The sequence below is a fragment of the Ambystoma mexicanum genome, chromosome 2q (assembly GCF_040938575.1).
Source record: "Ambystoma mexicanum isolate Mex_15411 chromosome 2q, UKY_AmexF1_1, whole genome shotgun sequence".
Lineage (NCBI taxonomy): Eukaryota > Metazoa > Chordata > Amphibia > Caudata > Ambystomatidae > Ambystoma > Ambystoma mexicanum.
The window spans coordinates 70,653,889-70,680,767 of NC_090924.1; the positions used below are offsets into that span (position 1 = coordinate 70,653,889).

The following is a 26,879-nucleotide window of genomic DNA, read 5'->3' on the forward strand; positions in this document are numbered from 1 at the left end:
CGTCCACCTTGCACAGAGCTTAGCCAGTCATGCACTCGGGTGGGTCTCCTGCAATATAACCAAATCAGCCTGTTGCCTAATCAAATATGAATATATTTTACGTTGCTTCACAGCATTATTAATCCCTCACACATTCCAGTTAATAATTATTAGTGTGGCAATGTGCCCGCAACCAGTTCATCTGCCGCCCCCACAGAAAGCATTCCAATACAAATTACTACTCACCCCAATCAGCATATCAGCAATAGCTCAAAAACCCCCACCAAAAAAGAAGGAATAAGAAAAAAACATCAAGGACAGTACAAACCCAACTACCAACCCTTGTCCCACCCTTTCCCTTTGCGGTCGCACCCCCAACACAGATGCAAAACCCCATCACAGGCAACTGGCCTAACACACCCAATCCAATCGAAAGTCCCTACGCAAACACCAGTCATCTGTCCAAGGGGCTAGCAACCTAGACCGGTAGAGGAAACTCTGGAGCAGTCTAGCCCAAAGTAGAGAACAGGAAGCGAGGGAGCTCGGCCCAGCCTGCCACCTGCAAAAACCATCAACCACCTCCTACCAAGCCTAAAGAAGGGAAGAATAACCATCCTGACCATAATGTCAATTTGTGCATATGTGGAATGGTCCAATTGAAAGCACGAGCATAGCAGCCCACATCACCACACGCCGCAGAGCCCCAAACAATATCAGAAAAAGAAGGACCTATCCTGTGTCGGCACGTTGAGCCGAGCCCAGCAGAACATCATGTATTTATAATCACATTCCCGAAGTTTCCTCTTCACAGCCTCAAATAACTTCTGCTGCCTCTGTACCTCCTCTGAAGTCGGGAAATATTAAAAATCCTTCATCCACCTCCGTGATCGGATGAGCGCCGCCTGGCTTCCTGCAGCACAACATACCTGTCTCAAACTTTCAAAAACTTTGCAATCGGTGCATGTGGGACGGCCGACAGGCGGCCGGCCTCCTCAAAGGCACCCTATGAGCCCTTTCAATGGTGAACCATTTTGATAGTCCCTGTACACCCAATGTATCAGTCAGACGTTTTTCAAGATACAATTATGTGCTGTGTCTTTCCTCACCTTCCGCCACTCCAAATATCCTTACAATGCAGTGTCATGAGCGGCCCGTCACGTCTTCCGCTCTGATTTCCAACTGTCTCGTAGCAGCTGTGAGAGCCTTAACCCTAGTCTTCAACACGGACAGCAGATCCTCAGTGTCGCTCACACTGTTTGATCTCTGTGACTCTCTTTCACCTTTTTAAGATCCACGCGCACCACAGACTTTAATGCCCACCGTCTGCACCTTATTTTCCAGTAAGGCCCTGGAGTCCTGGATGGCCGCCATATGGCCCTTCAGCATAATTGCACCCAACACATAGAACGCTGCCACAGGCTCCTCATTTAGCTGCTGCGTTGGGCTGGAGGGTGTCCGATTGCAACCCCAAACTCGTCCAATCTCTGTGGCCCTACAACATCCTAATCCCCCCACTTTGTGGTTGCCACCCCCCCCCCCGTCTGCCTACATCTAACGGCCCACCAAGTGCAGGCCCATCAGGATGAAGCCAACAATAGCACTATAGGCTTAGCAGCTACAACGATATGCTTCCTCCATAGGATCACATCCACATCATGCTGTTGAGTAGATTGTTGCTGTCATGACCACTGCTTTCAAGGAGTCAGGACCTACCCAACATCCTTGGGAGCAGGCTCATAACATGTCTTATCGGCACCAGCAAGTCCCAATAGGGACCTTTTGGACCTTGTCCTGGCACCGGTGGTGCCAGGCTCATAGTAAGGATCCGTCCTGGCACAGGAAGCGCCGGGCTCATATCAAGTGTAAAGGTGCTTGGGTGAACCTACCTGGAGCAGACCATGCTGCTTACTTACCAGCAAGATGGGGCTTTACTCTCTTCTGGCAGGGACTACTTTTCCTTCTGGGTGGGGCAGGCACCACTCCCTGGATCATTGCTGCTGGAACCCTTCTGGAAGCAGGAACTCTTTTACCTAGGCGAGGCTGCTGTGGAAGAAGACACCTAAGCACTCCTATGGGCTATTTAAACCACACCCGATTGGTACCACATGCTTCGCGTTATTCTGCATCTGCAGCAGGACGCTCACCGTGTCAGCTCCAGCGAATCTTCAGCTCCGGACCCTGTAATTACGAAAATTACCTGCTGGGAACCAATCTTCAATCTTCAGCGGCTCCTGCAAAACAAAAGGCACAGGTTAGACAAAGGAAAAGTTAGCGCTTCGACTCACCCGATCCATCGGCAGCATCCAAGACGTTTTTCTTCATTTCTCGTTCGGCATTGGGCCTGCAAAGACAAAGAACATTGGTTAGTAACGCTTGGGTACAAAACTGCTTACCTGTGTTGCGCTTGCTTCAACCTTGCTCGCATTGCATTCCGGCACCTGTAGGGACAAAAGGGGACATTAAGGTGCATTCTACGGCCCCAAAGACAGCCTTCCTACTTACGTGCCTTCGAATTCATCATCTTCTTGTTACGCTCTCTGCCACGAATCGGGGAGAGCATCTCCTTTGGCATCGACAGCATCTGAAAAGTAAAAGACATAGACATTAGGGGAAAAGACATTTGAAGAGAGCAATCTAAAGAGAACTTTAATACTTACAAGTCACGCTCGTGCAGCAAACGGCGGCTTCGCTCTCAACTACCCTCTGCAATCAAGAGGCGGAACTCACATCCAGTGAAGTAACTGGATCCAGCGCCCCTGCACAAGACGCAGGATGGAGAGCTCAGCATTCACTTACTTAAGGTGAGCACAACAATCACCCGAGTACCACGGGAAGAGAGGGAGAGAGGGGCTAAGATCTTCTCCCAACCTTCCAGCCACTAATACCTTGATTTTCCACTTGCAGACACCTCACACTGCAGGTCAAGCTTTCGGTGAGGAAGGAGTCAAGTCCGGGAGCCAGACGAATCCTACGCCTAACGTTGAAGACGTTTTCACCGCCCAGTCAAGACCAGCACCTCCGAGGGAACCAGGTGAGCGTTACAGAACGCGAAGCCTCACCATACATTTCCCGCCCAGGCGCAATGGAGACTTCGGACACAGACCAATTGGCCCAGTTGCTTGGGGAGTTGAGAGCAGAAGTACATGCAGCTCGCCAGGAAACAAATGCCCTAAGGAGAGAGCTAGTGGTTTCTAAGGAGCGAACAGACGACTTGGCTAGACAATTGTTACAAGCCCAAGCGGGACAGACTCCTCTGCCTACCCCTGGTGGTAGCCATGCCCCAACAGCTTCCTCTAATCCGGTGCAAATTAATCTACCAGGAAATGTACCTTTGGCTCCGCCCGAACGCTTTTCAGGTGATCCGAAAAGATTTGCTGTTTTCATCAATCAGTGTCGTTTGCACTTTCTGTGTAGACCTGCCGCTTTTCCAATGGACCAGGCTAAGGTGGCCTTCGTGCTTTCATATCTTAGCGGCAGTGCCGCAGATTGGTCTATTCCTTTAGTGACTCAAGATAACCCTATTCTGTATAATTTCCAGGACTTCCAAGCTAGTATGGAAAGATTGTTTGCAAGACATTCTCAGGGACAGGCCCTGGACAATGAACTTCTTTCACTACGACAGGGCAATCAAGATCTTCTGGCCTACATTGCATCATTCAACAGACTAGTGGTTGAAACCGGGTGGCCTGAGGATAAGAGAATCACCCTTTTCTATAGAGGCCTTCGTGGAGAACTTAAAGACGTTCTGGCCCAGGTGGTGAATCCTCCACAAGACTGTTCCGAATACATTGATCTGGTGGTGCAACTGGATCATAGAATACAAAATCGAAAAGCCGATCGTTCCAGGTTTGAGAATCGAGTTTTTTCAAGACCACAGAGCTCCGTTAAAGGAAATGATACTGTGGAACCCATGCAGATTGGGGTGGTGAAAGGACCTCTAACCCAAAAGGAAAGAGAAAGGAGAAGACAACTGCAATTGTGCCTCTATTGCGGGAACTCAGGGCACTTCCTCCAAGACTGCCCAGTGAAACCAAAGAAGAAGACAGTAGGAGCTTCCGATAAGGGTGCCAAAAGTTCAGAGTCGGAAAACAACCTTGCCCGACAAGTGTAGAGGTCCGCTTGCCGAGCGTTAAAACCAGTTCTTTGACCTCGCATTTTACCATGCCCATGGTCCTCGTGAGTCCGGAACAACCCAATCGTATGCATGCCATTAAAGCATACATAGATAGTGGCGCAATCGGCAATTACGTGGACTGTGAATTGGCCGCCAGGATGAATCTATCTCTTTGTCCTAAGTCGGTGAAAGACGTCATCACCACCGTGGATGGTACGGAAATAGCTTCCGGACCAGTTACTCACACCACCATGGAAGTGACGTTGGTAAGCCAAGATGGACATCAAGAGAAGATCGTGTTTGACGTGATCAAGGCTCCACAGTTTCAAGTTATCCTGGGAATCCCTTGGCTGGAAAAACACAATCCTCAAATTGATTGGCGAGCAAAGAAAATCCGGTTTCCAGAATGCGCACCTACCTGTTATCCGCAGCCCCGCACGAAGCTAGCTGCAACTACTTCTGAGAGTCCTCACCTGCCTCCTGAATACCGGGAATTTCAGGATATTTTTCGGAAAGATCAAGCTAATTCGCTGCCTCCTCACAGATCATACGACTGCCAAATAGACTTGGTTCCAGGATCCACTCCTCCATGCAGTCGAATTTATGCCCTCACAGAACCTGAAAATCTTCACCTAAGGCAGTATTTGGACCAGTACTTGACTAATGGATTTATCCGTCCCTCGAAGTCCCCAGCCTCTTCAGCTTTGTTCTTCGTGCCAATAAAAGAGGGCGATGAATGGAAGACGGCCTTTCGTACTAAATATGGACTGTTCGAGTATCAAGTAATGCCCTTCGGGCTTTGCAACGCTCCGGCAGCCTTTCAGTATTTTATGAATGACGTCCTCAGAGAGCTCATTGACGTATGTGTAGTTGTCTATATTGATGACATTCTGGTCTACTCGTCCTCTGAGGCGGAACATCGAAAACATGTCACCGCAGTATTGGAGCGGCTCCGAAAACACAGGCTCTTTGCAAAATTGGAAAAATGCGTTTTTCACGTCACGGAGGTCGAATTTTTGGGATTTATTTTGTCACCTAATGGAGTCCACATGGACTCAAGAAAAGTGGACGCTATCGTTAAGTGGCCCTCACCAACATCAGTGAAAGGAGTTCAAAGCATGTTGGGCTTCGCCAACTTTTATCGAAGATTTATCCCAGAGTTTTCTCGAGTAGTCCAACCCATTACAGCCCTCCTCAGAAAGAATAAACGTTTTGAATGGTCTACAGAGGCTGAACAAGCTTTTCAGGAACTAAAAACAAAATTCACCTCGGCTCCAGTTCTAAAACATCCTCGCCCGGAACTTTCCTATATACTAGAGACTGATGCTTCCAGTCTCGCAATGGGAGCAGTACTTTCGCAAAGAGACCCGGAAACAAATCAGTTACACCCAGTGGCATTTTGGTCCCGCAAATTTTCAGCTCCTGAAATCAACTATACCATTACAGATAAGGAACTTTTGGCTATCAAGTCCGCCTTTAAAGCTTGGCGGCATTATCTCTTGGGAGCCCGACACACAGTCACCGTCATCACGGATCATCGTAATTTACAGTACCTTAAATCAGCCAAAGCTCAATCCTCTAGACAGCTTCGCTGGGCATTGTTTTTCGCCGAATTCGACTTTGTGATAACTTACCGACCAGGCAACAAGAATGGAAAAGCAGATGCTCTCTCCCGAATTGGAGTAGATGAACTCACGACCAACCCTGAACCAGTACCCATAATTCCGGAACAGAGAATCCTGGGTTTGATAGATGCACAATCCATTGAAGACATTGAAGCTAAAGTTAAAGATCTTCTGACTCCAGCAGAAGTGCAAGACTGGCAACGCAAGGGAAATGATTTCACAAGGGATAAGAACCTACTATACTTTCGAGGAAGATTATATCTACCATGTACCGATTTACAAAGACAAGTGATCTCTTATTACCATGACTCCTTAATGGAAGGACATCCCGGCATTACCAAAACGTTGGAAAAGATAAAAAGACATTTTTGGTGGCCGTCTTGGAGAAAGGACATTAAGGATTTCATTAATTCCTGTGGTGTATGCGCTCAAAGCAAAAGCCAGAAGGAGAAACCAGCAGGCCTCCTACATCCATTAGACATTCCTCCACACCCATGGCATACTCTCTCCATGGACTTCATCACGGATTTACCACCATGCTCCGGATTTAATACAATCTTAGTGATTGTGGACCTATTCTCGAAAATGGCTCATTTCATCCCATTGAAAGGGTTACCTACAGCTCCAATTTTGGCCCGAGAATTCCTCGAAAACATCGTTCGGTTGCACGGCTTTCCTTCAGTTTTAATCTCAGATAGAGGGAGTCAATTTATTTCCCACTTCTGGCGGAGTTGTTGTCGCCTAGCCCAAATTGACATAAGGCTTTCGACCAGCCACCATCCCCAGACCGACGGGCAGACCGAGAGGACCAACCAAACCTTGGAACAGTATCTACGCTGCATGTTACAACAATCAGAGGGCACTTGGAAAGACATTCTCTGGATTGCGGAGTATGCTTATAATAATTCAGTCCACGCCGGAACTGGAAAAACTCCGTTTTTTCTTACATATGGAATTCACCCTCGCACCTCAAATCTTGACCCACCTCAGACTCTTGGAACACCCGCTGTAGATCATCTGCATTCGACAATCACTCAAGCCTTTAAAGAGGCCACATCTCACCTCAAGCAGGCCAAGGAGCAATACAAGAAGTGTGCGGATCTACATCGAAAGGAAGCTCCTCAATATCTTGTGGGAGATCAGGTCTGGCTATCCACCAAACATTTACCACTAAAAGGACCGCGTACTTTCAATCCACGATACCTGGGGCCTTACCCAATCACTGCCATAATCAATCCAGTGGCGGTTAAATTGGGCCTACCCGCCCATATGAAGATACATCCAGTTTTCCACGTCTCACTACTGAAACCCATGCAACCTGGAACCCGTTTGACAAAATCTCCAGACCCTATTCTTGTGGACGGAGAACTAGAATTCGAAATGCAAGACATATTAGACTCCAAGATTTCCAAATCTAAATTATACTATCTGATTGACTGGAAAGGTTATGGCCCCCAGGAACGATCTTGGGAACCGTCGGAACATGTTCATGCACCCCGTCTGGTTAAGAAGTTTCATCGAACTTTTCCTGATAAACCAAAACCCCCGGAGAAGACGAATTTGGGAGGGGCCTTGAGGGGGGGTGCTGTCATGACCACTGCTTTCAAGGAGTCAGGACCTACCCAACATCCTTGGGAGCAGGCTCATAACATGTCTTATCGGCACCAGCAAGTCCCAATAGGGACCTTTTGGACCTTGTCCTGGCACCGGTGGTGCCAGGCTCATAGTAAGGATCCGTCCCGGCACAGGAAGCGCCGGGCTCATATCAAGTGTAAAGGTGCTTGGGTGAACCTACCTGGAGCAGACCATGCTGCTTACTTACCAGCAAGATGAGGCTTTACTCTCTTCTGGCAGGGACTACTTTTCCTTCTGGGTGGGGCAGGCACCACTCCCTGGATCATTGCTGCTGGAACCCTTCTGGAAGCAGGAACTCTTTTACCTAGGCGAGGCTGCTGTGGAAGAAGACACCTAAGCACTCCTATGGGCTATTTAAACCACACCCGATTGGTACCACATGCTTCGCGTTATTCTGCATCTGCAGCAGGACGCTCACCGTGTCAGCTCCAGCGAATCTTCAGCTCCGGACCCTGTAATTACGAAAATTACCTGCTGGGAACCAATCTTCAATCTTCAGCGGCTCCTGCAAAACAAAAGGCACAGGTTAGACAAAGGCAAAGTTAGCGCTTCGACTCACCCGATCCATCGGCAGCATCCAAGACGTTTTTCTTCATTTCTCGTTCGGCATTGGGCCTGCAAAGACAAAGAACATTGGTTAGTAACGCTTGGGTACAAAACTGCTTACCTGTGTTGCGCTTGCTTCAACCTTGCTCGCATTGCATTCCGGCACCTGTAGGGACAAAAGGGGACATTAAGGTGCATTCTACGGCCCCAAAGACAGCCTTCCTACTTACGTGCCTTCGAATTCATCATCTTCTTGTTACGCTCTCTGCCACGAATCGGGGAGAGCATCTCCTTTGGCATCGACAGCATCTGAAAAGTAAAAGACATAGACATTAGGGGAAAAGACATTTGAAGAGAGCAATCTAAAGAGAACTTTAATACTTACAAGTCACGCTCGTGCAGCAAACGGCGGCTTCGCTCTCAACTACCCTCTGCAATCAAGAGGCGGAACTCACATCCAGTGAAGTAACTGGATCCAGCGCCCCTGCACAAGACGCAGGATGGAGAGCTCAGCATTCACTTACTTAAGGTGAGCACAACAATCACCCGAGTACCACGGGAAGAGAGGGAGAGAGGGGCTAAGATCTTCTCCCAACCTTCCAGCCACTAATACCTTGATTTTCCACTTGCAGACACCTCACACTGCAGGTCAAGCTTTCGGTGAGGAAGGGGTCAAGTCCGGGAGCCAGACGAATCCTACGCCTAACGTTGAAGACGTTTTCACCGCCCAGTCAAGACCAGCGCCTCCGAGGGAACCAGGTGAGCGTTACAGTTACAAGCCAGATCATTGGCGAAGTCTGATGAAGGATATATTTCAGGTTTTATTTGAATGCACAAACGGAGTCCAGCAAGCTCACATCCTCTTAGTCTGGCGCCAAGTCACACCCTGTGGACCGCGATATACTTAAATCAAGGTGAAAAACATTGCATGCTAATAACTCATTAAAATCTCACACAATAAAACATTAAAATGATTAAACATTTGAGAGCAGTTGCAAACTCGACTAGAACAAGACCATTTTAAAATGTCAAAAGCCCCTTGAGATATTCTATCTCAACTAGGAGCTTACAATCTCCCCTGGTTAAAGTACATCAATAAAACAACAAGAGATCTTGGTCTAGAAGAGCTGCAGGAAACTGTACCTTCAGATCTATAATCTTCCTAGTAAAGAGACAATACTAAATAGATATGAAGAATGGCATATAACATGTAAGCCTCTATAAGTACCTACTACGGCTTGAATAGACAGCTATCCCAATATGAAAACAATGCTGGCCTAAGAACCCTACCTTACATTAAAAGAGGACAATGAAACAAGATCATGGTTTATGAAATTTCTTTGAGAAATATTACTGCTAGGAAGTTTTGTAAGCAAATGAAAATCAGTCGATAGTAAGGAATGTACATTCTATCCTGGACATGAGGAAAACACCCAGCATTTTATTTAGCAGAGCTTTTGCTGCATTGAGAACCAAATGTCTCATTTATCTTCAAGAAATTTAACATTAGATCTTCAATGAAAGCATTATCTCTCGGTTTTGCTTCTGACACTATTTTGACCCTATGAATTCTTCTTAGTATATTAGGAAAGCTTTGTTCCTTAGAAGGAAAATGTTAGATGTCACTGAAGGACATTCTGAATGTATATTATACTAGGTTCTGTTAATTATTCATCATTTTAATCATTTTTATTTTCATCCTCATTATTTTAGAATTTGTATCGTATTGATATTTGAATGTTTTGTTATGAGGATGTTTTATGAATTAAATGTATGATTTGATGGTACTTTGTTTACATAAATCTATTTATGATGAATATTCATCACAAAGTGCACACGCAAAGTTCATTATGATTTTTAAATGTATACAATCATTGTGTCAGCAGAACACTGGGTTCATGGGTGTTCGCAAGTCTGTCTCCCAACCACCTTAATTAACACCAAGTCGAAGTACTACTACAATTCAAACCCCAAAATTGGCACCTGCAAACAGAGGTGTCCAATACAAAAGTGCAAAATGTGCTGTCATTGACCTTGTGCCATCTACAACTCCTAACTCAGGGTTTTAAATTATTGTTGCCTCCAAAGACTGATACAATATCTTTGTTTGAGAATTTAGGAGGCCTGGGAACACCTGACCTGCTTGGTGGGTGTTTGCGAGTCCATCTCCCACTCCCTTGGCACCAAATGTCTAGGCCTGACTACTTCAGATATACATTTGTTACAAGCCAATACTTTAACAGGTGCACCAATTTTAATTATAGTGATGGTGTCTTCAAAGATCTCTGGTCAGATCTTCAACAAATGAAAGGACCACTAATCTAGTACCGTCTGAAATAATATTCCTGATTGTTCCTATGATTCGTGATTGGAGTGCAACATCACTATCAGGATATTTGAGACTTGAAACATCCCACACCCAGACCACAAGCTTAGCAGCAAAGGTTTTCTTTTTCAAACTTTGTTTATTGAATGGTCATGTTAACAAGTACATTTCACATTGGTATAAGCATACAGTGAACATGATTTACCATTTTGAATCATATCTAGGTACAGTTTGATGCCATGGCACATACAATCAGGAGCTGTCAACATCCAATGTCATGTTACATAGATACCTTCTGAATGAGGCCCAGCAGGTTACAGGTACAGACAGTATAAATTGTTCCTCACATTCATTCACATATGTTAATTCTCAGAGGAAATCATCTATTTTTGGTGCATGCTTCGACTTCCAGCATTTCAAAATACATTTCTTGGCTACAGCGCATGCAACAAATCAAAAGGTCTTCTTGTGGTCTGTGCAACTTTACCAATATCTCTGAATAGATATTTAAGGGGGGGTCAGAGAAGATAATGTGTGCGATTTCTTCAACTGTTTCAGCCCTAGTGTCCCAGAAAGAAATAATCAGGGGACACGCCCAGTACAAATGAAAGGCGTCTGCTTGAGGGCTGCCACATTTCAAACATTCACCTCTACATCCTTCCGTGAATTTGGCCATCCTGGCAGGAGTATAGTGCAACTGATTTAATATTTTAAACTATTAGGCGTAATCCAGCATTTAGGAATACCATTTTTGTCAATTGACAGCATTTCCGCCATTGTACCTCCCCTCTAATGATTCCCACATTTGTTTCCCCAAGTATCTTTAATCACGTTTTTAGAAGGGAAATATGATTGTATAAGCCCATAGAGTCTGGATGCTCCCATCCTCGAGCCGTCATTGGACCTGGTGGCTCATGGGGAATTGTGCATATCTGGTTCCTTCTGGAATGTCGGCCATTTCTTACTAAATGCAGCCCACATGCGATGGTATTGCAGCAGTTTCAACTGTCCCCCTCCAATAGTGTCTACAAAAGCAGCTCGGGCAATGTATTCCCCATCGGGGTACATGTCTCCTATTTTTAATTGCTTCACAAGGTTTCATGTTCGCTGCAGTGTCTCATCATATGTGGGAGAAATACCGGGGAAGCACGATAATGGGGCCTCTCGATCACAGGGTGTGTCTAAATTGATTTTACCAAAGATTTTTGACCATGCATTAACAGTGGTACTAACCGGATCATAGGCACAGGTGTCCCTGTGTCTTGTATCAAATATGACAGATCATAGTTCAGTAGGGGAATGCTGCATTTCTTTCTAACAGGATATGTGTGACTGTGTCCTCCAGGGTTATAATGATATGATATATGGCATTTATAACGTGCCTATACACAAGTGTTTCAAGGTGCAACAAGGGAGGGGGAACAGAGGGAAGACAGACAACGATCCTACTAGGCCAGGTTTCATTCAGTTCGCGCAAGTGCATGGGAAGGGGGGGACGGGGAGAGTGCGGGGGGAGGGGACAGTGCTGTACATGGGATAAAAGAATAAATAACACTAAGTAGAAGTACAGCCAGCAGGTGGCAAGGATAAGTGCAGACATGTGTAAAGTGCTGGTAGTGGGACTGTAGACATACAGAAAACAGTCCCCAAGTGCGGGGGTTGCCAGGAAGGCAGTGCAGGTGTGCGACTGGAGCGGGAGGCGACGTGGGCCCGAGATCAGAGGGTGGCCAGTTAAGCAGTGAAGTTTCGGTTTCAGCCAGGAAGTCAGCAGGGGAGAGGAGGAGAACAAGCAGAAGCAAAGAGAATGGATTTGAGGTGCTTCCGGAACCAGAGATGATTCTACTCAAGTTTCAGGGAGGCAGGGAGGCTGTTCCAGAGGGAGGCCCCAGACCCAATGTAGCAAACTGGGCCTGCGATGCCAGAATAGAGCTCAAAGTTAGGTGCTGCGAGACCTCTGCTTGTGTAAAGCTCTGTCAGTTTAGGCCACTTCACCCTTGCCACCCCGTGTCCCCACACGAACGCTGTGACGAAGGATTGGAGTCTGGTTAAAAAAAGTGTCTACCCGGCCTAAGCGGTATATTACAGAAAAAGTATAATAGTTTTGGAAGGACTACCATTTTCAGAATTGCTATTCGCCCATAGAGGGAGATTGTAAATTTTGCCCACATCTGTAATTTCGCTGTTAGGAGATGCATATAGTTTTCGTAGTTGTCTGCATATAACGTTTGCCGTTCTCTCAACACAATAATGCCCAGATAACGAACTCGGACCGCTGCCCATTTGAACCCACTGATATTGGATGGGCATAAGGTGGCGGGGAATAATTCAGATTTAGAGTCATTTATTTTATAACCAGAGTACAGAGTAAATGTGTGAATGTCCTGCATAATGGGTGCTAAATTATGCTCCAGGTCTCCGACGTACAGAAGTGTGTCATCGGCATAAAGTGATATTATCAATGGAGACCCTCTTATCCTGATCCCTCTATGTCCATGTATCAGTCGGACAAAGGCAGCCATGGGTTCTATAGTAAGGGCGAAAAGTATCAGGGAAAAGGGACATCCCTGCCTGGTACCTCTGCCGAAGGGGAAATGCAGCAGATAATGTCCGGTTTGCGAGGACCCTCGCTCCCGGGGTATCATATAGGTGTCGGACACAACTTAGGAAGTACAGGCCTATCCCAAAGCAGCGTAGCACCGAAAAGTGATATTTCCAGGCTACCACGTCAAATGCCTTTTCAGCATCTAAGGCCGCTACCACCGCTTTCGCCTCTAGGTTTTCCTGAGCCATCGCTCCGAACAAACTGCGGAGGTTCAGGGCCGTGGATCGCATGGCGATAAAACCTGACTGGTACGGGTGCACTAGGTGGGGCATGTTGGGGAGAAGTCTTGTTGCAAGGATATTGGGAAATATTTTAGCATCTGTACTGATGAGGCATATGGGTCTAAAGGAAGCGTTTAAAGTGGGGGACGATGTGGTTTTAATAAGAGTGTGTTAATAGCTTCCTGCATCGTCTCTGGGAGGGTGCCCACGCCCCATACCCCAAGACCATTTCCTGATGGTACTCTTTATATAGTTCAATAGCCACACCATCGGATCCAGGTGCCTTCCCAGATGCCAGCGCTTTGATGGCGCTAACAATTTCTTCCTGAGAAATGGTCTGCCCTAGAGTGAGTTTGACCTCGGGCGATATCTCAGGGAGACTTAGTCTATTCAGATATTCTAATATTTCATCTTTAGTGACCTCATCCCGAATAGAGTACAATGCAGAGTAGAATTGTGTAAATGCTTCATTTATGTTGTGCTCTTGGGTCACCATGGCGCAGTTTATTGCTTGTATCCCAGCGATGGGATTGCAGTAGTTTTCAGCTTTTAACATGCTGGCTAATGACCTACCCGCTTTATCTCCTTTACCATATCTACGTTCCCTTACTGGGGTAGTCATGTATAGCACCTCCTTGTCTGATAGTTTGTGGAATTTGCTTATTAGTTTGTTGATGCGTGCTAGTGTCTCCCGCTTATGTGTAGCACTATAGTAGTTTTCTTGGTTTCCGAGTTGGGATTCAACTTGACTAACTTCTTTTCTAACGTTCTTGAGTAGTCATGTGGTTTTGGCCATAAAGATGCCTCTAATCCAGACCTTAAAGGTCTCCCAAAGTACTGATTGGGTACCCACTGACCCACCATTAATGGCAAAAAACTCAGCTATTTCTATGTGTAGGGCGTTGGTCACATTGGGGTCTCCAAGGATCGCCGAGGGCATTCTCCAACTCCGTGTAGGCAAAGGGGAGTCTTGCAATTCAAGGCATAAGACGATCAGGGAGTGATCAGATAACGTGCGAGGGAGGATAACACAACTCTATCATATTTGCAAGTGAGGTGGTTATCAACCAATAATCAATACAGGATTCCAAATCATGCACTGCAGAGTAATGAGTATATTCCCTGTCATGAGGATTGAGGGTCCTCCATACACCTATTAAAAAGCAATTGTGACATTATCTGGTGTAATGTAATCGCTGATTTCATGAGTGATCTGGGGCGTCGGAGGATCTGTCCATAACTGTGTCCTGTATCATATTAAAGTCTTCTCCCCAGATCACCTCAATCTCATCCAGTGGAAGAAGAATGTCTAAGATCGCTTGGTAAAACTCAGGGTCATCGATATTGGGCCCATAGGTGTTCACCAGTACCAGTTGGTGTCCCGCTAGGTCACCCCATACCAGTACATATCGTCCCAGGGGGACAATCTTACTTTTCGTATAGCGGAAGCCTACTGAGGAGTTAACAAGTGTAAGTACACCTCTGGCCTGCGTAGAGTATTCAGTGTAGTACCGTAGCGGCCCCCACACAGTTAGAAAGTCAGTATTAACTTTCTTTAGAGCATGCGTTTCATGTAGCATCAGTACCTGTAGACCACATATGCCCCCACCTTCTTGGCTTTGCTCGGGTTATTAAGCCCCCGGACGTGCCAGGTTAATAATTTGACCTTTAGCCCTTTGCCCATTGGACTATTGATTGCCATTTTCTTTTCCTATATCTCCTGATTATGGCAAGTGTACACATACATTTTTCCTACCATGCTGTTAACATGACCATTATTTTCAAAACTTTTAACTTCCACAACTACCCTTCCCCCACTTTCCTCCACCCTCCTTGTCCCTTGCATCTATCAAATATTGGCTTCTTGACCCTTATGTCCTTCCCCCCTCCCGCACCATCAACCCCAACTAGATGATGTTTCTCCCATAACTTTTGGAACCTTCCTGAGGTGCGAATGTTGCAGCATCTATGCCTGCCACAACTGATCACCACCACCACCCGGGTCAAACTGGCATTTTCTGCATCAGCGACACCTTATGCACCTATTTCAACAAGTACAAAGGATATAGCAGCAGAAGTCATTCATCTTCAGGATCTCCATCGTTGTCGTTGCGTGGGCTCCTGTTCTGGTCTTCCCCATGGTCGCGAGGTGGTAGTGGAATAGAGGATACAGCATAGTTCATCTATGCTGAGGGGTTTTAAAAAAATGTGCTCTGCCTCCATGCTGTATTCACAATTTAGCTGGGAAGATTAGCGCATATGGGATACGGTGCAATCGAAGCGGTCTCTTCACCTGCTCATAGGACCTCCTCTGGCCCTGGACTCCCGCAGCAAAGTCAGGATATATGTGGATATTGCTCTCTTTGTAGTTCAAAGTTCCCATCTCCCTGGACAATTTCAGGATTAAATCTCTGTCCCTGTGGTTCAGGAGCCTGGCTATGAAGATGAGGGGGGACGGGAGTGCCCCTAGTTTGGGTGCCGGGGCCATGGTGAGATGGGCTCTTTCGACCAAGAAATGATCCGAAAAGGAAGTTGTACAAAACATGTATTTTAGGAGTGTTTCAACAAAGGTTTCCAATTGGCCCTTGCATGCGGATTTGGGAACTCCAACCATACGTATGTTGTTCCTTCTGGATCCTAGATCCTCGCACTTGCCCTGCATCTTGGAGAGTTCTTCTTTTAGGTAGGTTATGTCTCAGCCATGCTGGCCTACTAATTCAGCTTCTGTGATCCCGGCATTTTCCTTGTCCAATTTAGCCTTGAGGGACCGAATAGTAGTCAATATATCATCCAATTTGACGTTCATGGATAGAAATCCTGTCTGCATAGTTGTTAGTAGATGGTCTTCCCTGGGGTTCCCCCCGTTGATGTGGATGGGGCTTCACCAGCCTGGGACGTCTCTGAATTTGGAGTCAGAGTCTGGGAATTTGTGAACTAATCCATTGGGACCTTTTTCTGAACCCTGCGCCGTTGTCATGGTTAACGGGATAATCTGGGATTAGTTCCGTGTGAGCGAACAGGGGTGGGTAGTGGCGTTTCAAGGGGTTTAGTGTGGTTCAAAAGGCCCAGGCGTCCAACAGGTAGAAGATGGCTACTCTGGATCTGGTCATGCCGATGACCGCATCTGTACACACGTTACACTCTCATCCCCTCTTGTGCCACGTGAGCTGGCAAGTAAGCAGTCTACTCGGCTCCACTCGGTGTGGTTACTTCTGGTCACAATTGGGTATGCTCTCCATTCTATAGATTAGTCTCCTTTGGGACCCACTGGGATGAGTATTTGTCTTGGCGTAGGGTCATGTTATGAGTTACAGACCGGGTCATGCCCTGGTCCCTAAGCACCAGTGATTGCTTTCCGTACCAGACTTAGTTGTATAGATCCGCTTTGACTGAGATTTACAATGTTGGTGTCTCAGGGGGTCTATTCACCAACACCTCCCAATACAAAATAGGCGTGCAGAGTACCGGCCTATTGGACTGGTCTCATGTGGAAGCAAGGATTCAGTTCAACGTGGCTTTGACAGTATTAGTAATGCTGTTATTTGGTTAGGCTGTGGGTGATTTTGTAATGCTGGCTTACCATACCATTGCATATTATTCGCTGTGGCCGTTAAGTGGATTGGGTTCTCCCACATAGAGAAGGTTCTGGTTTGCATACATTAGTTTCAATATTTGCCTTCACAGTTCCTTAACCTGTACGTGAGGCTATTTACAGTTTTTACGCATTACATGCTAGGACGTCGATCTGGTGGGCACGAGGGCCTGGGCCAGTGCGTTAACACACGTGCCAGGGCCACCCAGGTTCGGACGGTTGCTGGAAGCCCACTCGATCTGTTTCTTTTCAGCTTCTTCCCCTAGCCGCCAGGATGTTCGTACTGGTCGCACTCCAATGGGCCTATCAAATGTCTTTGTCACAGATCATGCAAGGCATTCGGTCAGCTCGACTAGCCCCATGAGAGGATAAGGGGTCAGTTCTGTGTGGATTTGGCAGTGCCTGTATCGTTGTTTTGTAATTAGGCCTTATGCGATGATCTCGCCGTATCTGCTCACCAGTGCGTTACGTAGTGTCCGCCGCTTGTGCTAGGGTGGGAGAGTTCTGCCAGTTTTTTCACCTTTTGAGGCGTTTTACATGAAGTATATAGCCCAGGCGGGTACGCAGGTCCTGCATAGCGTGTTAGAGCAGGTGTTGGGGCTACCCTAGACCACGTGGTCGCCAAGCGTCCCTCTCTTCCATCCGTACCTCCCCCACTTTCCCCTCCAGTAGTCAGAGTGGTTTTAATAAGGGTGGTTTTATTAAACGTGTTAGGATGGTACTGCTAAGTATGTCCAGCCACAATCAGATAATGTTGGCAGTCAATTTGGATATTCCCGATCTGTCGTGTGTAGTCCCCCTGTCACCGCTGTAGAAATGCTGGTCTGTGGTCTCATGTGCCTACCACAACTCCGGCACAATGTGTTCGGCAGCGTGGGCAGATGGAAGGGCAGTGTTGTAACCCTGTATCCAAATGGCACTGTATCAGGTGCTCGGGTCCCTCCCCGCAGGCCCGTTCAGTACTCACTAGGATTTGGGTCGCCTCTGCGTACGGTGAAACCACTCCAGGAGGCGGGCACTAAAGAGTCCAGATGACTTCTCGCTGGTCCAACAATTGCAGCAGGGGGCTCGTTGTAGACCTCTGTGGGCGCAGCTTCTCGGATCGCCCCCTTGTGTTCCCTCTGTGCTGTGGATGCTCAGCGCAGCACCCCAGTCCGTTCGGGCCGCACACCTCTGTGTGTGATCAGTGGGGGCTGCTGTTCCGATGTAACCGGGGGTCAAGATCACTTCACTACGACGCTTGGGACTCAGGTGTCCGGCTGTCCCATTACTGTGTTGGGGTTACATCCGACCGTGTCATGGCGCATATCATCTCTGCAAGCGGGAGTGCGAAAAGAGGGTAGATCTTGGAGCGAGTGAGCCATCGCAGTCGTCTCCTCCCACTTCGTGGCCTCCAAAGCCGCGGTCTCACCTCAGGGAGTGTGCCTCAGTGGATCGTCTGTTCTTCAGGTGCCGCCCATCTCCTGTTGCGAGTTTCTGCAGAGAAACTGGTCTGTTTTCCCTCAAAGTGAGGCAGATTGGGCCCCAGTTCTTCACGCACAAGTATTCCTACATGTTGAAGTGGATAGTGGCTCCGATGAGGATAAATTATTGTTTAGGATCTCGTCTCGGATCCATCGCTTTATTACACGTGCATGAGAAATGTGTAAAGCAGAACCATTGTTGCTCAGTCCAAGTTGAAATGCAATCTCTGAGATTGCAATGCAAAATTCACAGTGACTCACTAGTCAGGAACGAGAAGAGATAAGATTACAAGCCACATCTTGTCACTCAAGTGGACCGGGGAGGTGACTGTCCCTCTGTTTGGACTGGACCAGGCTCTTTGGGATCTGGAGGGGGAACTGCAGAAACTGCCCAACCGCTGCTTACCACTGCTTGCTGATGCTGTTGGAAGAAGTAATTTAGTTATCAAGAGCACTGCAGCATCAGCAGCAGGCTGCTGCCGCCGCCGCCTGCACCTCCTCCTCCTCCTCCTCTAATACCAAGCTGCTCTCACACAATCATTGACCACTCAATGTCTATTTTTGTATTGTTTTTATTTATTGGGCATTTGTAAGGCGCTTATACATCAAGACGTTGCGTTTCAAAGCGCCCAGAGGCCAAAGGGAAGGGAACAAGTGTGCAACATAAAAAATGACATGCAAGAAACACAACAGATGAAACCATATTTATTCAGCCCCTGAAGCAACAAAAGGTTAAAAACAGGCACCTGAATCATCCATCTCTCAAAACGGTATTGGCTTTATTTGTCAACTAACAACTGGCTTAAATGTTTCAGCTCAAATTTTTTTGCTTGAATTTTCCCCCACAAATGTAAATGGTGAGTTGAGCTAAGCCAACATTGGTAGGGGAGATGCGGTAAACAATTGAGTAAACAAATTTGAGCAAAAACAAACAAAACAAAAACATCATAATCGAGCAACAGACATACATCCACCCAAAGCTAAATACATATTGATTATTAACAGGTAATTAATCAGATTGTTCTATTGAGGTGGGTGGGAGTTGCAAAATAGTTCACAACGTTTGCAAGCAACAACATAGGGGTAACGATTTTTGCACCAACATGGTTCCCACCATTCAGGTTCCAAAGTGTATGATTTCGCTACTAGACCATACCTCTCTTCAAGACGTTTTGGTGTAATGTGCCTTGTTTTGGTGCTCAGTGCTTTTGCTGAAGTTAGTTTGGCCATATGGAGAAGCCGGAATTAGAACCTGGATCTTCTGCTTCAAATGTAGACCTGTATGCTCCTAGATTGCATTCGTGCCACTCCTCTGTTCTCTATGATTTTTGAGTTAATGTATCATATTAAGATAGTGTTCTGTTCATTTCTAACACCTCCATATTTTTCTGAAACGGGAATGGTTGAACAGGGCCCAAAAATCACAATTCTGTTCAAGCGTGGATGCCAGTCATAGAATCCTTATCTTCTGGTCCCATCAGTTTAATCACTAAAGTAAATTCCTCCTCTCAGGCCCAGGCATTTTGGGGTTAATAAAGAGTGATATACTGTGCTGTGTTCAACCTATTTCTCAACACTACCACATATAGCAAACAAAAGTACTGGGAGATGAAATGATGTGTCAAGGATTGCACATGTTGGGGCATGTGGGAAAATCGGAGATTAGAAATCTGAACTTCTGGTTCCAAACGGGCACTTTATCCACTAGGCAACTTATCTTCTTCCATCCCCATCTTCTCCTCCCCTGCCTACTTTACTCCCCTTACTTTCTACCTCTGCATCTGTGATTGATAGGAGAATGAAGGACAATGGATATGTGTCTTTGGGAGTATGAATGGAAGGGGGTGCTTTGTCTGTACAGGATGGGGCTGTATGGAGGGTGAAAATGTGCCTATGTGGGGAAAAGCATGTGTGTTGAAGGGTGGAGATGTATTCTTGGGTGTGTTGCTAGAAAGTGACAGTGCTGTGTGAGAAGTGGGTGGACAGAGCAGGAAATTGCCTAGGATGAACTGTGCTGTGCATGGGAATGTGTCCTTGGGGTATGTGACTAAATAGAGTGATGCAATGTGCATGTTTGAGGGGCTACTGTTGGCGGGTGAGACTAGCTGTCGGGGAATGAAGACTATGGGGAGTAGTGCTAGGTCTGAGTTGATGGGATAGGAGGAGTGTGGGACTATATATTAGAGGTATTTGAATGGCTGGAATGAGAAAATGTGTCTGTGGGGCCATTGATGGATGGTGGGGCTAGGCCAATTTAGGGTGGAGCTATATTTGTGGTGTTTGAGTGAATAGAGATGGGTTGGAAACATGAGCAATGCCAGCTGTTCATACAGTAATTCTGCACAAGATTGTTCTACCTAATGCAGTCTGTGGGATCTTTTGAGAATACTGCCTAAGAGCAATATGTTTAATACTCTGCAATCCCCCATTTGCTCATGAGGATTTCAATCCCCCTCCTGTTGGTGCATTGTTAATGAAACCTCCTGAAATTAATCGGGCTAATCCTTTGTTTCCTGTCATTATGGCTGACCAAAACTATTCATTCTGCTTGTTGAACCATATTCCCAATCCTGTCAGATAGCCATTCTTTAAAATCCTGCTTGATATTATCTCTCCATAAGAAGCTGTAATGTGGGTCTTACTAGCCAAAGCCTACAAGCTAAAAGGGCTTGCAATGCACAACTCCGGTCCTAATTTAATGTCATCTTCATGAAGAAATCCTCTTAAACGGACTCAAAAATAGTTATGCCTGCTTGCTTCGTGACCCAATACCTTACCTCAAAGTGGGAAGTATTGTACATCAATCCATGGTTTATTAGGACGTTTATGTTTGGTGGAAGATTATCGAGGCAAAAGGTACACCAAGAGTAATCCTGCAAAGTGCACGCCTTTCTTTCCAACGTCTGTTTGAGCAATTGAAATCACCAGAACCATTCAACACCATGCATTTAAAAAGATACTGATCACCTTGAAGAAGAAAGATTGACAAACTGTAAATGTGTTAGCATTGGCAGACTTTTGCATAGACCCTCACTTCGTCAAAGAACATGCATCAAGTTAATACTGAGTACACACTCATGCTGTCCAAGGCCTGATGTTAGCCAAGAAACACAATTGCAGCGGTCTGCAGTTTAATCTCCATTTTACTGAGCCTTCCACATGAAGCATCACTGAAGTCTATCCCAGATTTAACCAAAGCACCTGCTGCAATAGCGCTTTTCCATGAATGGCTGTAGAAGAGGATTCTCAACAACAGCTGTACCTGTTGTCAACAATCTGCTATCACTTAATCTATTGGAATTTAGTTGTTTGGTTTCCAGCAAAATTCCCTCCCATCCCCCCCAATCCCTCAACCGCACCCCGGCTAACTGGATCAAACGCAACTAAGTGAGCATTAGTGGTCACCTGGGGAACTGGACAGGTTACATCAACTAATTTATTGGGTATCAAAGTCGCGTTCCATAAATACATTTTGATATCTCTCAATCCAACTAAGCAAGGATAGCTAAAAAACTCACCGTAATGTGATCAGTACATCTCTTGATAGCCCCACTCAGACCAGAGTTAGAGAGTCAAAGACAAAAAACTCAGCAAGGCTGTCTAATCGGACAATGTCATTCACTGGCTACGCAACTGCCAAAATGCAGTTCTTTGTTCGCTTACCCGAAGATCGACTTCCTTGCCCAGCAAGTCGTAGAGGGAAGCACCTTTCGATGTGATCTCAGAAGCAAGTTGCCTCGCAGCCTTTAACTCTGCAATCTAGAAAGAAAGAGTTACAGGGAACAAAGGTCAAAGGGGCCTATTTCCTTATAATTTGAAAACAAACATCATGCATGTGGCAGTGCTGGAAGTAAGTGCATACCCACTGCTAACTTCCCTATGCACAGAACAAATGTTGTGCAGGTAACGTTAACAGCACCACTATGATAAAGGCGTTTGCAATACCCATTTTTATAAGCCCTTTGTCAAATCATTTCTTGGGTTTGTGCTCGTTCCGCTTCTGTTCTTCATATACTTTCACACATTACCTTCATTGTGGACTTATCATTGTCTGTCAATTAATGTTTTTTTCTACTTTGATGAATGTGTAATGCTTTCTTTGTGAAGAACGCAGACAAAGGTTCTCGGAACACTGAGGGCGTGATTCAAATGACTTCCTGCTTAAAGTAGGTCAGATTTTATGTTTTTTGGCAACATTTTTATTAGTCTTTCTAGAACCTGTAACAACTTAAGGGATTTGTGTTTGTTATTCTAAATATTATGCAAAAGGTCTCTGCTGCAGTCTCCTTCAAGGACTATATAGGAATATGAAAGAAATTAAGGACTAGTGTGGGATAGGAATGGCACTCGAGTAGGAGTATTTCTCCAAGTTACCTCATGTGAGCAGTGGCTCTGCTTTTCCAAGGGTTTACGGAATAGAAGATGACCCCCGTGGCACTATGGTTTCACAAACCAAATGCATACACACACCTTCAAAGAATAAACAATGCAGAGTTTCCAGAAGGTACTCTTGTATTGTGAGTCTTAAAAGAATGTTGGACAACCTCTTTTGTTAAACACATAAAAGTCTGACATTGTCAAAGACACGCTCTGTGAAGTATACTGTAATACAATACGATAGATGGACTTACAATTAGGAGACGAAAAAAAAACACCACCATGTTCACAGGTTTTCATTCCTCACTTTGAGCAGACAGCCTGTGCACTTACCTTTGAGCCAAGATCGAACTTGAATTTGCTGCTATCCTCATCGCCAATTTCAGAGGTGCCCATGCCTTTGGTCCTCATAGCACTATACAGGACTGAGGTGATCTTCAGGAGTTCCTTAACAGCATAGCCATCCGCCTGATAAAGCTTCTTAGTGTTCAGCTTGATGTGAGCCTTTGTTGCCTGAGTGGAATGAGAAGAAAGCAACGTGAGGAAAGGTCATTTTCTCCCTTTCCAAAACTCCCATCCTACTCACTACAAACAGGCTGGTCAGTTGCTTCCTTTGACGAAACAATTTCTTTATATCACCCATTGCTCTCCAATTACGGCAGGAACATTTCAGTCCACATTGCCATTGGTTCCAAAGAGAATATTCAGGGAGAGTCTTTCTTCATAAATCCTCGTTGGACTAACACACGATTGTTGTCCACATCCTCGTTTACTCAATTTCATATGATGCATCATGCTCACTTATTTATTTTATTTATCATTACATTTGTAAGGCGCACCTAACCCTGAAGCATCTGGGCGCAACAGCTTATGATAACGGTTACATGTTTGAACAGGCTTAAGAGATTGGTTACAGAGTTCAGCAAGTTTCAGCATATGGTTACAGGTTATGCAGGTCGTGAGGAGGCATACTTGGGTATATGTTTGTAGATTGGTTACAGTTTTCAAATTCTTATGGATATGGTTACAGGTGATGCAGCTAATACGGAGGCATGCTAAGGTGTATGGTTACAGGGTATGGAAAACATAGGTGAAGCAGATAATAGACTTTGCATATTGAGTTGTATCAACTTAGGAGGATGAATGCTTTTGCTTGGTGTCCTGAGACAATAGCCAAGTTTTTTATTTTTTGCGGAGTGAGAGTAGGGCAGCATCCATTTGATATCCAGTGGTAGGGTGTTCCAGTAGTTGGCTGCTATGACAGGGAAGTTTGAGCCACCTGCTCTTTGTCTATAGTATCTGGGCTTGGTCAGTTGTCCGATGTAGGCAGTGCGGGTGGGTCTGGATGATTGTTTTTTTTCTATCAGATTGGACAGATAGCGGGGGGCGGTGTTGGTTAGACATTTATACGTGGGTCCTTTAAATTTGATCCAGTCCTTCACTTCTTATGCCTATGGGGACGCAAACCTGATGTTTTATGGAAGATAATTACACAAGGCTAAGAAAGTATGCAAGTCACTTATTTCAGGTTCTATAACCAAGAACGTGCTGCAGTCTAGATCAGGGTAAACAACAAGTCACCTTACAGATGTTTTGGCCTGAAACGCCCATGATGCCTCACCAATAAATATGCTGGCTGGGGTTGATGGAAGAGCGCCATTTTATAGTATGCACCTCAATGTACGTTACTCGGAGCGCAAGAAATTGATCAGTAATCTAAACTATTGTTAGACTATAGATCCAAGTAAGTAAATATTTTATTAGAGTAATCGAATGGATTCAGATGATCAATTATGAACATATTTTTATAAAATTCATTGCAGGTCACACATTTGAGAGATTTGGAGACTATGTAAAATATCCAACAGACGAACATTAGGATTATCATGTGGTATATACATTGGATATTATTTGGAAAACGAATGACTAAATCGCAGCCCAGCCCAGCCTGGGGTAACAGCAAAGCTGGTTTAGGACCCAATTAGACACGTGGTTCCGAGGGACCCTAGCTGAAGATTCCTTGGTTTAGGTATATAAAGGCAAAGTTGTCAGAAGGAGACAAGGCTCAATATTTTCTACTGAGGGATGTTATTCCGCACATTGTATTCAGGGCTATACAAGTAAGGGTGTTTCAGTGTATTCTGGATAATAAGGAGTAATCCGAGATCCAGAGGCCCGCTAACAGGGAACAAATGCGATTATTGCCAGTCCAGGTCTGCAGAAACATTTGCTTTGGGCAGATAATCCCTCTCAGTGTGTTGTCATCACCAGGGCACGCTATAATCGTATCCATCTAAGAGCAGTGGTGACGGCCTGGTCGAAAGGCAATAAAAAAAGTGTATTTTTTGCGATCCACCCATAGAAGACTTGGTCCATTTCCTACTGTTTTGTCCAGCTTTCTCCTTAATTAGAGAGCGTACGCTTAAACCGCTTCTGCTGGGCCAGGTTTTTCTCTCCAGTGTGAACCAGCACTGTGCTACGTGTTATGAGTGGACTCAGTTTGCGTGGGTTGGGGTTTATTATTTTTAGAGAATGCGCTAACTTTGAGGACATTTTTAATGAAAATTGTTTTAACTGAATGCTCTTGTATTTTAAATATGTTGCATGTTTTTAATGAGGGTGGAATGCGGTTTATTTTCTTTTTTACTGTGTGATACGTAATTACGTTAATTGTTTTTATGGGAATGTTTTGTATTCCCGAAATACATTTTTTTTACGGTTGCAGATAACTATTAGAGTTTTTGACATGTAGTCAGTAGGTTGATATGGATGGCCGCCCGAACCTTTTAAGTGTAGCGGCGCTGTGTGGATTCTATTTGCAAAGCATCGTTCTTGATCGACTCAGACTACAAGGGTCATTCCCGGCAACTAGCATGGAGCAATTGCTGGCGGCCATCCATATCAACCTACTGACTACATGAAATCTATTGCTTTGGCCTGTAGACCATCAAAGTTGACCACACCTGTCTAAGTAATGACTGACTAAAAACCACGGCCCTTGGAAGAATTGCCATTTTTCGTGAATGAATATATCGCTTATAAGGAGCCAAACTAGATACCTTGAGACACTACACAACTGACCTTGTGACATTCTGTACCCTCTAATCTGAAGCTTTGACTGGGTCCTGAAGAAAGCCTTACATATACGACCAACCAATATAAGAACAAGGATAAGTCGTTGTGGGATTAAAACATTAAGGCTGGAAACGAATTGGCTTACGTCGACACAAGAAAAATGGGGATTGTTTAGCGCAAATATTAATGGGCTAATTCAAAGTCACCCATGTGCTACTAACATCACTTTTGGTATAACGTATTATGTGAATGAACACAAAGATCTAAATTGTTGATCAACTGTCTCTTTTTACGTTTTATGTTTGATGAGATTTGCAAATGTGACCAAATGGTCTGTTTTATTACAGAATATAATAAATATATGAGATATTTTTGGTAAAACTGAGCCTTCCATCTCTTTATATTTGCTAAAAGATTGATGGTTTGTGAACACATGGACATGGTCTGAGAGCCAGTTGTGTTACCTCCGGTGAGGATATCGAAAGGTAGCTTGTTGATATCCTTCTTTTGTTTCTCGCTATATTAGAGACCGTCAACTATTATTACAACAAAAAAACAACAGGTTTTATTCTGAGAGGTAAATGCCTTTAGATTTTATTGAATTGTTATTAAATAACAACATGTTTGTTTTAATAACATTATCTACAAGCAAATAAGAGGTGCAGACATGGGCTCCAAATGTTCGCATCCTTAGCAAATTTGTTCATGGGCTTTCTAGAAGAAACATATATAGCCGCATAAACACATGCACATATTTAAATAGGTACAGTATAACCATAACATATGGATGATTTGGACTGTGTGGGAAACCTAGCGGTGTTCTCCCACCTAATCCCCCGGGATGCTCTATTCAGGTGGCCAGGGAAGGGCCAACGCTTTTGGATCCCGACCCTTGGGGTGGACAAGCAAGGGAGGATTACCTGAGTGTAGGATCACAAGGGATTGGGAGGAGAACACCCAAGGGCGAGACGTGGTATTTTCCCTTTTCCCAACACACCCTAAAATCCTTCCCCTCAGCTTTTATGTGATATTTCCAGTCCCATTCCATTACCCCATCCCCAACATACATTGGGACGAAGAAGAGGCGTCCGAAAGCAGTGAGGATTATCTAGGAGAAACACTTTGAGAAAAAGAGAAGACTGCTACCAACTACCATTAGGTACTACCATTAGGTTGTCCCATTAATGGAGTTAAGCAGGGTCAGGCATTTAACACTGACCACTTACACCCAACTCCACTTGACTCTTCTTTCAACTACAAAAAGTGTGGTTTTGTACGAAGAAGAGAGCGAGCTGGAGATGCAGTGTGGAGCATGGCAGCTAAG

At 45.3% G+C, this 26,879-nt stretch overlaps 1 protein-coding gene across 2 annotated transcripts in view; it reads right to left on the minus strand.

Moving 5' to 3' along the window:
* The window catches only part of CLUAP1 (clusterin associated protein 1), a 1,096,220-nt gene that overhangs the window by 714,027 nt on the left and 355,314 nt on the right, over positions 1-26,879 (minus strand). For both annotated transcript variants that reach the window (XM_069646868.1, XM_069646867.1), the window contains exons 4-5: positions 22,814-22,993; positions 21,767-21,862 (exon numbers count right to left, since the gene is read on the minus strand). In XM_069646868.1, coding sequence (XP_069502969.1) covers positions 21,767-21,862; positions 22,814-22,993 — 276 coding nt within the window. The remainder of the gene's footprint in view (positions 1-21,766; positions 21,863-22,813; positions 22,994-26,879) is intronic.